The sequence below is a fragment of the Pongo abelii genome, chromosome 8 (assembly GCF_028885655.2).
Source record: "Pongo abelii isolate AG06213 chromosome 8, NHGRI_mPonAbe1-v2.0_pri, whole genome shotgun sequence".
Lineage (NCBI taxonomy): Eukaryota > Metazoa > Chordata > Mammalia > Primates > Hominidae > Pongo > Pongo abelii.
In genome coordinates this window covers 69957330-69969911 of record NC_071993.2, presented here as the reverse complement: position 1 = coordinate 69969911, position 12582 = coordinate 69957330, and the positions used below count along the sequence as shown (strand labels likewise).

At 39.3% G+C, this 12582-nt stretch overlaps 1 protein-coding gene across 2 annotated transcripts in view; it reads left to right on the top strand.

Moving 5' to 3' along the window:
• The window catches only part of VCL (vinculin), a 121501-nt gene that overhangs the window by 66419 nt on the left and 42500 nt on the right, over positions 1 to 12582 (top strand). For both annotated transcript variants that reach the window (XM_024254069.3, XM_024254070.3), the window contains exons 3-6: positions 6240 to 6390; positions 6545 to 6653; positions 8305 to 8427; positions 10327 to 10487. In XM_024254069.3, coding sequence (XP_024109837.1) covers positions 6240 to 6390; positions 6545 to 6653; positions 8305 to 8427; positions 10327 to 10487 — 544 coding nt within the window. The remainder of the gene's footprint in view (positions 1 to 6239; positions 6391 to 6544; positions 6654 to 8304; positions 8428 to 10326; positions 10488 to 12582) is intronic.

The following is a 12582-nucleotide window of genomic DNA, read 5'->3' as shown; positions in this document are numbered from 1 at the left end:
AACCCAGGAACAGCCAAATGGAAGAGTTTCATAGGGCAAGATATGATGAGGAAGATTTCATGCTGCCTGGGTGCACCACCTCCCAGCACCCGGATGTGTTCACCAACTCAGAAACTCTCTGACCATGCCTTGATGTTTCTGGAACCAGCTCCCGTTTTGAAGCTATCTAGGGTCCCCCAGCCACTAGTCATCTTATTAGCATACAAAAGACACTTTTTTTTTTTTTTTTTTTGAGACAGGGTCTAGCTCTGTCACCCACACTGGAGTGCAGTGGCATGATCATAGCTCACTACAGCCTTGATATCCTGGACTCAAGCAATCCTCCTGCCTCAGTCTCCTGAGTAGCTAGGACTACAGGTGTGAGCCACCGTGCCTGCCTATTTTTTAAAAATTTTTAGTAGCGATGAGGTCTTGCTCTATTATCCAGGCTCCTCTGGAACTCCTGAGCTCAAGTGATCCTCCTGCCTTGGGCTTCCAAAGTCCTGGGATTATAGGCATGAGCCACTGTGCCTGTCCACAAAGACACAAGTGTCAAAAGACACTTTTAGGAAAAATATTTTTCCTAAAATTTGGATCACTCATTCTTTTCAATAACACATAGAAAATTAAACAGTGAAACAAACAAACAATCCTCAGTTTTATTAATAAAAGAAAAATGCAGGGCTGGGCACAGTGGCTCAAATCTATAATCCCAGCACTTTTTTTTTTTTTCAGACTGAGTCTCACTTTGTCGCTCAGGCTGAAGTTCAGTGGCGCAATCTTGGCTCAATGCAACCTCCGCCTCCCAGGTTCAAGCAATTCTCCTGCCTCAGCCTCCCAAGTAGCTGGGATTACAGGCACTTGCCACCATGCCTGGCTAATTTTTGTATTTTTAGTAGAGACAGTGTTTCACCATGATGGCCAGGCTGGTCTCCAACTCCTGACCTCAAGTGATCCACCTACCTCGGCCTCCCAGAGTGCTGGGTTTACAGGTGTGAGCCACTGTGCCTGGCCCCCAGCACTTTAGGAGTCTGATATGGATGAATTGCTTGAGCCCAGAAGTTCACGACCAGCCTGTGCAACATGGCAACACTCCATCTCTACAAAAAATAAACATAATTAATTAGCTGGGCATGATGGTGTGTGCCTGTAGTCCCAGCTACTTGAGAGGCTGAGGTGGGAGGTGGCCGGGAGGTCGAGGCTGCAGTGAGCCATGATTATACCACTGCACCTGCTGCCTGGGCAACAGACCGAGACCCTGTCTCAAAAACAACAACCAAAAAAAAGCAAGTTACAGTCACAATAGTTTATCATTTCACATTGACCAGATTGGCATATTAAAAGTTCAGACGTTGAGGATCAAGTTTGTATACTGCTGGTAGAAGTATTCAATTGATAAAATCATTTTGGAAAGCAGTTTGTCATTCCCTGGTAAAGTTGAATATATTTATTTTCTGTAATTTAGTATTTCCATTACTAGATATATAATCTAAACTCTGTTCATGTGTACCAGGAGCCAGAATAAAAATTTTCACAGCACTATTATTCATATTAACACTATATACAGAAACAAGAACCTAGAACACCTCTAACATCCAGCAGAGGTAGAATGGGTAAATCAATTTTGGTATGTTCTTTTTTTTTTTTTTTTTTTTTTTGAGACGGAGTTTTGCTCTTGTTGCCCAGGCTGGAGTGCAATGGCACAATCTCAGCTCAACGCAACCTCTGCCTCCCGGGTTCAAGTAATTCTCCTGCCTCAGCCTCCCGAGTAGCTGGGATTACAGGCATGTGCCACCACTAATTTTGTATTTTTAATAGAGACAGGGTTTCTCCATGTTGGTCAGGCAGATCTTGAACTCCCGACCTCAGGTGATCCGCCCGCCTCAGCCTCCCAAAGTGCTGAGATTACAGGCGTGAGCCACCACGCCTGGCCAATTTTGGTATATTCTTACAGGGGAATACAACATAGTAACTACAGTTGTTAACATGATGGACTGAACATTATAATGTTGAACAAAAAGAACAGTCACAGAAGCATGTATAACAGTATGATTCTGCTTAAGTTCCAATATAGGCAGAACTCAACAAAAAGTTGCTTAGGTATGTATACATATATAGGTGGTAAAAGTATAAAGAAAATCAAGAAAATAATTAACAACATTCAGAGTAATAATTATCTCTGGAGAATAGGAAGGAGGATTTGGTTAAGGTGGGGTTCTAAAGTACCTGGTACTATTTTATAAAATGATTTTTTTTTTTTTTTTGAGACTGAATCTCACTCTATTGCCCAGGCTGGAGTGCAGTGGCATGATCTTGGCTCACTGTAACCTCTGCCTCCTGGGTTCTACTGATTCTCCTCCCTCAGCCTCCTGTGTAGCTGGGATTACTGGTGCCCACCACCATGCCCAGCTAATTTTTGTATTTTTAGTAGAGATGGGGTTTCACCATGTTGGCCAGGCCAGGCTGGTTTCGAACTCCTTACCTCAGTCCGCCCACCTTGGCCTCCCAAAGTGCTGGGATTACAGGCGTGAGCCACTGCACCTGGCATAAAATGATTATTGACTTTTAGGTAGATGTTGTTTGTTTGAATTAAAATTTATACAATCTTTTACATGTGTTATTTTATTTTGTAACTTAAAAACTATGAAAATCCTCAACCTCAATGGAAATTAACACTATATTGAATAAAGATAACCTACAGACTGGGAAAAATCATTTGCAAATTGTATTTCTGATGAGAGTTTAATAACTAGCTTATCTAAGAAACTCTTACAACTCAGCCCCAAAAGACAAGCTAATTGAAAAATGGGCCTAATTGAATAGACATTTCTCCATAAAAGATGTAGAAATGGACAACAAGCACATATGAAAAGATGTTCACCATCATTGATCATTAAGGAACTGCAAATCAAAGCCATAATGAGATACCACTTCACACCTGCTAGGGTGGCTTTTATTTAAAAAAAAAAAAAAACAAGCATTGGTGAGGATATGGAGAATTAGGAGCCCTTATGTAAAATGGCACAGTGCTGGAAAATAGTTTGGTGGTTTCTCAAAAAATCAAACATGGAATTACTATATAAACTAGCAATTCCTCCCCTAGGTATATAACTAAGAAAAATGAAAACATTATAGCAGCATTATTCATAATTGCTAAAAGGTGTAGACAGCTCAAATGTTCATAAGTAGATTAATGGGTAAACAAACTGTGGCATATCCATACAATGGAATATTATTATTCAGCCATAAAAAAAGAATGAAGTATTGATACAGGCTACAACTTGGATGAACCTCAAAAACATGCTAAATGAAAGGAGCCAGACATAGTGTATGAATTCTTTTGTATGATGTTTCCACAATAGGCAAATCCAGTGAGACAGAAAGCAGATTAGCAGTTATCAGGGTACGGGAGAAGGAGAAAATAGGGAGTTATTACTTAATGAGTATTGCGTGTTTTACTGAGATAATGAAGAGTTTTGGCACCTAGAGAGAGGCAGTGGTTGCACAACACTGTGAATACACTAAATGCTACTGAATTGTACACTTTGAAATGGTTATTTGTATGTTACATGAATTTCACCTCAATTGAAAAGAAACTATGTTTGGATCCAATTTTGGTTTATTATTGGTGAAGATCCAAAATTTGAATTGGTGAGAAGGTAAGAATTGTTTAGTATAACTTCTGCAGATTGCAATATGGCAACATTTGTTAAAAATTATACATATGCATACTTTTGACTCAGCAATTTTATATCTAGAATGTATCCTATAGACATACAGGGTAAAATTACATGTATTCAAGGTGATTCATCACAGCAGGCTAATAACTATTAGCCTGGGCTATTATGTAGCTTTATAAAAGTAGGAGGAGGCTCTTTATGTACTTTTCTTTCTTTTTTTTTCTTCTTATTTTCTTTTTTCTTTTTTTTTTTGGAGTCTTGCTCTGTTGCCCAGGCTGGAGTACAGTGGCATGATCTTGGCTCACTGCAACCTCCGCCTCCTGGGTTCAAGTGATTCTCCTGCCTCAGCCTCCCCAGTAGCTGGGATTACAGGCCCCCGCCACCATGCCCGGCTAATTTTTGTACTTTTGGTAGAGATAGGGTTTCACCATGTTGGCCAGGCTGATCTCGAAATCCTGACCTAAAGTAATCTACCTGCCTTGGCCTCCCAAAGTGCTGGGATTACACGTGTGAGCCACCACGCCCGGCCCTCTTTATGTACTTTTAATAGAACAACACCTAAGTGTAAAAAGCAGAATGCAGCGAGTGACCATAGTATGATCCTATTTGTGTAAAAAACGGGGAAATGTACATTTTTGCTTCTTTGAGGCCTGAAATGTTTTATGAAGACATTTACATACAGAGGAAATACAACATTGGAGGAAACTCAGTATTGGTTGCAAGTGGGATGGAATGAGTGCATGGAAGATAGTGAAGGGAAAGAGATTTCTCATTGTATGCCCTTTTGGTTTAAAATATGTGTATATGCTTGTGTAATATGTATGAATATATATTATATATTTAAAATCAAATTAAAATTTTAATTTTAAAATTAAAAAGAACAAAATATCCAGTCCTCTAAGCCTGATCAAAAGCCACATCAAACAGGTCTTGCCCTTCACTGATATTTATTATGTACTGCCTTATTTTTTTGTTGTTGTTTGTTTGTTTTGCAGACAGAGTCTAACTCTGTCACCCAGGCTGGAGTGCAGTGGCATGATCTCGGCTCACTGCAACCTCCACCTCTGATTCTCCTGCCTCTGAGTAGCTGGGATTACAGATGTCCACCACTATGCCCGGCTAATTTTTGTATTTTTAGTAGAGACAGGGTTTCACCATGTTGGCCAGGCTGGTCTCGAACTCCCAACCTCAAGTGATCTGCCCGCCTTGGCCTCTCAAAGTGCTGGGATTACAGGCATGAGCCACTGCGCCCGGCCATGTATTGGCTTATTCTGCCAATGTTTGTGTCTTGCCTTAGTAAAGTATGCTCCTTGAGAGTTAGAATAGTGCTTTTTACATCTTTATATACATACCTACAGTGTCCACAGCCCAGTGCTTTTTATGTAGTTGAAATTCGTAAGTTGGCTTAATTCTACTTGTTAACAATGTAATACTGCTTTAAACTTGTGGAGTTTCTGTATTACTTCATTTATCCTCAAAAGAACCTGGTGAGATAGGCTTTTATTTGCAGGTGACATTTTCTGTGTTTTCAAATGAGAATGTATAATTCTGGCTAAGCATTTTAACTTTAAGCAGTTTGTTCCTTATCTTTGTAAGTTAGTCACAACATAATGGCTATATTGAATATGAGACTAGAGGAGATGATCTATTAGGCTATTTTCAACTCTGCGGGGATGAATAATTGAATGAATGAATGAATACATTTTATTAATACAAGGAAGGCAAACAGAATACTTGGTGTATGCATTTTGGGTTCCTCTTTTAAATGAATCCCTCCCCAGCTCCCCTTCCGCCACTCAACCTTTGGCTGACCTGGTTACTTATATTAATATTAAACTATTAATAACTGGCTTAGTTACTAATAATATTGACCTTTAATTAACAATATATTTTCATTTTCATTTTTTCATTTTTGTTTTTATTTTCTTTTAACAATATATTTTCAAATGGTCCAATGGATTTATCAAACAAATTTATTTAGCTAGATGAATGAGTGAGAAATTTATGCATTGCCTCATACTTTTTCTTTGTGTTTCTTCCTGTTCCTTTGCTTTGTTTAGTTATTAAATTTCACTTAACACCATGCTTTGGCATTTTATTTCCAGATGTTAGATCTGAAAATGATCTAACATTTCAGCAAAGAACTGAAGGATTTCAGTTCTTTGTGCAGTGTCTTTTAATGGCAGTGTGTATAGGGTGGGGAGGAATAAGGAAACAAAGGCATTACAGAGATAGAGCAACCTAAAGTCAAAGAGCCCAGATGTTTTCTCCTCATTTTTTGTTGTCAGGAAATAAAGAATAAGGGCAGTGCACTGAATGAATGTGCTGCTTTTACCTGTAATTTTGTAATTTTCTTTTTGAAACAAGGTCTCTCAAAATGCTGGGATTACAGGCATGAGCCACTGTGCCCTGCCTAAATTGTAAAACCTAAAAACGTAGGTCCTATTATCAGTTGGTCTTGGCTATTTTTCATGTAGGGAAAAAAATTGTGAATTTACATGCATATTCTCTCTTTGCATTTGCATATGGTATTCTTCTGTGTGGTTCTGCCAGTGTGTTAACCTGTGTTCTTCCCTATAGGGTTGAGAATGCTTGCACCAAGCTTGTCCAGGCAGCTCAGATGCTTCAGTCAGACCCTTACTCAGTGCCTGCTCGAGATTATCTAATTGATGGGTCAAGGGGCATCCTCTCTGGAACATCAGACCTACTCCTTACCTTCGATGAGGCTGAGGTAGGCAATCTGAGACAAAAAGCCTACTCTTAAAGATAATAATGGAAGATTGATGATTATTTAGAATGAAAATATGTTGAATGCTGCACATCTGTGTTACCATGTTTGCTAGTTGTCCACTCATGTGATTGAATACTCTGAAATATATTTTCAGGTCCGTAAAATTATTAGAGTTTGCAAAGGAATTTTGGAATATCTTACAGTGGCAGAGGTGGTGGAGACTATGGAAGATTTGGTCACTTACACAAAGAATCTTGGGCCAGGTTAGTTTTATCCAATTTCTATAACATTTTTTAAGGATTGTCCATGTTGGAGCCAAAGGAAAGGGTACCCTCTTCCTACTTTTTGCAGAAGATAGGTGAAGATGCATTGGGCTTTCAGGTGTCTGCTGTGTTGATGGAGCTGATGCTGTGCTTTGAGGTGATGTCATTATCTCTGGTATCTGAATCTGCTTTCTATATATCCTGGCCTTGTCAAATGAATTAAACCAAACATTGCAAATACTGCTACTGGAGAATGTAGGAAATACTTTTCTGTTACTGTAATGCTGAAGGCCATCCTGCATCCTGACCTCTCCATTCCACATTACACAGCATTCCTTCACTGTCTGCCAGCTGGCCTGTAGTTCTTTATGACCTCTTAGCTTGCTAATTAGCCTGCCTACTATTATGGATTCATGCCCTAACCCAAGGCTGCCTAATATAATCAGACCTAGGAGAGAAGAGCTATTGTGGTTAAATCTTATTTTGAAATGATTATTCAGGCATCTGAGCATTAAATATTCAAAATATATAAATGGATACCAGCTTTTGATGTTACAGACATATAACATGAACTTGAGGGTCTTTAAAGTATGAATGAGACCAATGACAAGATATGTTAGATGTTTAACCTGCTTAACTTGATTTTTACCACTTTATAAAATTCATTTGTTTTATGTGAAATGTTGATTTTTAGTTAACAGCATTTTTATGAAGTTCCAGTGTAGGTGTTCTGTAAAACTTCATGGCAGTTAAGAATTTGAGCCATCACTGAAGATCACCTGGAAATAGGTTTCTCTGGTGGCTTTAGAGTAGTCCTCTTAAAATTTCTCATAATACTGGCAAAAATTATATTTCCCCAAATGGAATCTTATGCAGAATCCCCAAACAAAAAAAGACAAAATGGAGCTACTTTAGGTGAAGCAGGAGCAGCCCCACCTCTGCTTCTCTTTGGTCTTGATGGTCTGTGAGACAACTTGAGAAATCCTAGGAGTAATTTGAAAATCAAAGCTTTAGAGAATCACATAGCGCCTTTGAATAACAACCAACATAAACAAAAAGTGCTAGCAGAGTGATTCCAAAACACCAGATGCTTTCAAACACTGTCATCCCTATAATTATTTTTATAATATTTCTATTTGTTTCTAATTATAAAACTAGTACATGCTTATTTTGGACAAACTGGAAAGTACAGAAAGATAGAAAGATGAAAACAAAACATATCATTGTTATTCTTAGAACTTTTTTCAGCCACTAGATTCAGTACTAGGCTCATGTGAGATTTTTAGCACAGAGTTCAGAGACATGGCATGAAACCTGTATGCATAGAAGCCTGGCAAAATGTTTTTCCCTTACCTGTGAATTTCTTTTTAATAAATATATATATTTATTCATTTAGATGTTTAATATTTGTGAATGTATTTATATCAAAATATGAAAATGTTTATCACATTTAGTGTTTACATTTAATACATTACTTTCGTTGAAAAGAGTAATGTTGCATAAATTAGAGTTTAGTGATGGTGTCTGTTGTTTCAATAAGTGAGCAATCGGTTTGAACTTTCATAGTATTTCATAATGGATTTAGACCGAGAAAGCCAGACCCTGGATTGTTTCACTAGTCACCCTGCACAATTTCTTCTTTGTGCCCCAGGAATGACTAAGATGGCCAAGATGATTGACGAGAGACAGCAGGAGCTGACTCACCAGGAGCACCGAGTGATGTTGGTGAACTCGATGAACACCGTGAAAGAGTTGCTGCCAGTTCTCATTTCAGGTACTTCTTGCCTGTACTTTATTTTATAGGGGGGAAAAAATGTTAGCATGTTCTAAACTCTGAGGTTCATTTTGTTTTCTTTTTTTTTTTTTTTTTTTTTTTTGAGACAAAGTCTCACTCTGTTGCCAGGCTGGAGTGCAGTGGTGCGATCTCAGCTCACTGCAACCTCCGCCTCCTGGGTTCAAGCGATTCTCCTGCCTCAGCCTCCTGAGTAGCTGGGACTACAGGTGCGCGCTGCCACACCCAGCTAATTTTTGTATTTTCAGTAGAGACAGGGTTTCACCACGTGGGCCAGGATGGTCTTGATCTCTTGACCTCGTGATCTGCCTCCCTCAGCCTCCCAAAGTGCTAGGATTACATGTGTGAGCCATGGCTCCTGGCCTAAGGTTCACTTTCTTTTGCGGCATGTCCTTCAGCCTAGGTAAAAATGAGACCTGATTGATTGGTTATCACATGATGGCTGTAGCTGATTTGCTGAGAACCAGTCTTCTTCTCTAACGCTGTCCTTCTCCTCTTCTTTGTTTGAAATTGCCTTCCTATGGCCTAATTCTATTCTCCTAAAGCTCTAACAAGCCCCTTTCCTGGGAGGTGGACTCTCCTCTTTAAACTCTAGCCTAGGATATTAAATTTTCACACCTTTGTGTTATAGAAAAATAATTAGGAGCTGGAATGGATATTATAGAGCATCATATGATAAAGACATGAACTCAGAGCCCTTTTTAGTGTGTATTAATCCAATTTTTCCTAAAAGATATTTAACTGTTCTTTACATCATGAGTAGATCAGTTCTTTAGTCACCAGCTGGGACTATCTTCCCATTGGGCAGCACCCTGAAATGCAAACATGGTAGCTGCTCTCTGGACTAGCAAAAGGGAGTAGCACTTATTGAGTGTCTAGTATATGCCAGACATCTCATGGTTTATATGAATTATCTTAGTCAAGTTGTGGGTTAATTAGTTATTTCTGAGAAGGCAACTTTATTATAAAAATCTGGTGACTCATGTCATTGTGACTTCCAGCTACCTGCTTTGGTGTTTCAAGTAGTAGCTAAAAAAGGACATATGAGTATAAGAGTTCAGGAGGCTGGGCACAGTGGCTCACTCCTGTAATCCCAGCATTTTGGGAGGCCGAGGTGGGTGGATCACCTGAGGTCAGGAGTTCGAGACCAGCCTGGCCAACATGGCAAAACCCCGTCTCTACTAAAAACAAAACAAAACAAAACAAAACAAAACAAAACAAAACAAAAATTAGCCAGGATTGGTGGCGGACGCCTATAATCCCAGCTACTCAGGAGGTTGAGGCAGTAGAATTGCTCGAACCCAGGAGGCGGAGGTTGCAGTGAGCCGAGATTGCGCTGAAAGTGTTGGGATTACAGGCGTGAGCCACCACACCCAGACATTATTTTTTTCTTCTTTATGTTTGGGGGTTAGCAAATCCAAGCTACATGTTGAGAGAAATCTTGGATGATAAACTTGACATCTTGGGATCTTCTGCTGGGATCAGGGGCAGCAGGATATGCCATTCAGAGTATTACTGACGGTTTTCATATTGTCCCATTAGGTTTGTAGTAGATGGAGCCAGGGTGAGGGCCAGGATAACTGATTTAGAAGGATATTAGATATTTTGTGATTGCAGGTCATCAGCATATGCAGGTTCAATTAGTTACTTAACCATGTTGTGATGGTGTCTTTGTACCTTGAGTTTTCTTTTTCTTTTTTATTTTTACAATAAAGGTTGCTAATATTGGAACTTTATTGTCAAACTTGTAGTGTTTGTTTTGTATATTCATTTTAGGACCTTAAAAGCCCAAAACATCCTAAGTGTAGAACATCTTTTGTGAATATTGTTATACAACAAGATTAAATTCCAAGCTTAGCTTCTGATCTTTTGTTTTTACAGCTATGAAGATTTTTGTAACAACTAAAAACTCAAAAAACCAAGGCATAGAGGAAGCTTTAAAAAATCGCAATTTTACTGTAGAAAAAATGAGTGCTGAAATTAATGAGATAATTCGTGTGTTACAACTCACCTCTTGGGATGAAGATGCCTGGGCCAGCAAGGTAAGTGTTCTTAGTGGAGAAATAAGCAAAATCCCCAACTCTCCCCGGCTGGGGGTTTTGATTGGCACCTGTCTCATACTTTATCTTGTAATTTTTGTAGCATAAGAGTACTCAGATATTGTGAAAGTCATTTCTTCTTCATTTTTGTTTCATAGGTTACTTGCTATCTTTGCTAATTTCCTTTGTTCTAAGGTAGAACAAGTAAATAGGCATGTGGGGTAGATACTGGTTTAAGACTGAGATTTATAGCTTTTCCATCAGGCTGAGTCTTATTGGTTGGACTGGTGGAAGAGCATATTCCCGTGGATGGGAGCTCTGCCTTGTATATGGGTGGTTCTTCCCAGCTGACTAAGTAAGATACAGATATGCCTGTAATTCTGAACTTTACGGAAAACTTTTCTTTAACCAATCTTTGATCCAGAGAAATCTACAGAGGAAACTCTTGGCATTTCTAGATGTATCCCTTGATCATTCCATTTTCCCCAAGGAAGGTTTAATTAAAATATTAGTCTTCACATTGGTCAGTTAGTTTGAGGGATCCCTTCACCCTTTGTCTGGAATCTCTTTTAGGACCCCAAAGGGGCTGGCAGATTCCTTCTAGAGCCTGTTAGCAGTGGTTTTGTGTTGCTGCTGCTCTGGTCTGCTGCTCCCTGTTTAATGACTGTGAACCAAGCTTTAAGGTCTGAGGGAACAGAGATACTTGGGTTTATACTTTCCTTGTAGGAGCCCAAGATGTAGGCAGTGGGGGGAACACACTGTCCCCAAGATCTAGCTTTCCCATGTGTGACCCCAGTGTCTCCAGGGCCAGCCAGAAGGCTGGTAGTCAACTAAAGAAGGATTTTGTAGTATGACTTCCACTGGGTGCTCAGTAGAACGGTATGTTCTCCGGGATCTATAAGGTAATGTAAAAGCTGGGGCCTGAAATCACCAGCCCTCTCTCTTGTTGCCCTGAAAGCTAATTTAATTATATAGAGTAAGTTAGCTTATTTTAACTATGGATTTATTTACAAAGACATTTTCTCATTGATGTGAAGTTCTTGAATAGATTCTAAGACTGTATTTTAAATCTATATGGTAAAATCATTTTAACTCTGATATTTTATTTAATTTTGCTTTTGCATAGTTGACAACTTTCACTTCCCTGTTATGACTTCTTTATGCATCTTTTTTTGTTCTTTTGTTTTATTCTTTTTCTCACGTTTAGAAGGTAAGCTTTCTCTTGCCCTCTAGTTTCTTTTTCGCTTAAAAAGAGAAAAGCATGTCTGTGAGGTTTTTTTGTGCTGTGTGCCGTGCCTTATTCTGTGTGTAACACTGTGCTTGAATGTGCGTCAGAATGTGATTTAATACGGGACTCTAGGCAGTGCTGGGGAGACTGACTCTGGCTCATATTGAGTGATTTCTTTGGGGGAAGCTAAAGGAAAGACATTACTGTGGGCTATCAGGCTGCCTATATTTGGTGGGTGCTTTCATTTCCTTGGGTAGGCTCCTGGGATCTTTTTTGGCCTGGTCTTTCCCATTGACTTCATTTGAGGAGCAGGATTCCCCAGGTAGCTGGGCGACCCCTGAGTTACCTGTGGACTCTGCTGTTGGGAAAGGAGACTTCCAGCTGATGCTATCTCTGTATCTGCCTCTCCCACCAGTCTTCTTTGCGGGCTCTGAAATTTTGCTTTTGGAGATGCATCATTGAGGTTTTAAGCCATAATGAAAGAGGGTAGTGGGCTAGAGAGCTTAGATGAGGCACCTGTCCTTCATAATAATCCTAGCCTTCAAAATCCAAAGGAAAACAGAAGTGAAGTGTGTCTAAAGGTCTTCCTAACTTCATTCTGTGGCTCACTGCATGTTTTGCTGTCCAAACTGAATTAGCCGTAGTTCTCCATGACCTCATGTTCCCCTAACCCAAGCTCTTCGCTTATTCTCTTTCTTTTGCTTCTAGCAGATGAGAAAAAGTAATAAGGAGGAACAGGCATTTTAACCTTAATGTTTCTCTATTTTCAAAAGGGAAAAGCTATCCATCATTTAGTGAATAAATGTTATTGAACTTTATTTTGCGCAAGTGCCATCAAGAGCTGCTTCTCTCTTAAAAAAATGTAGTCAG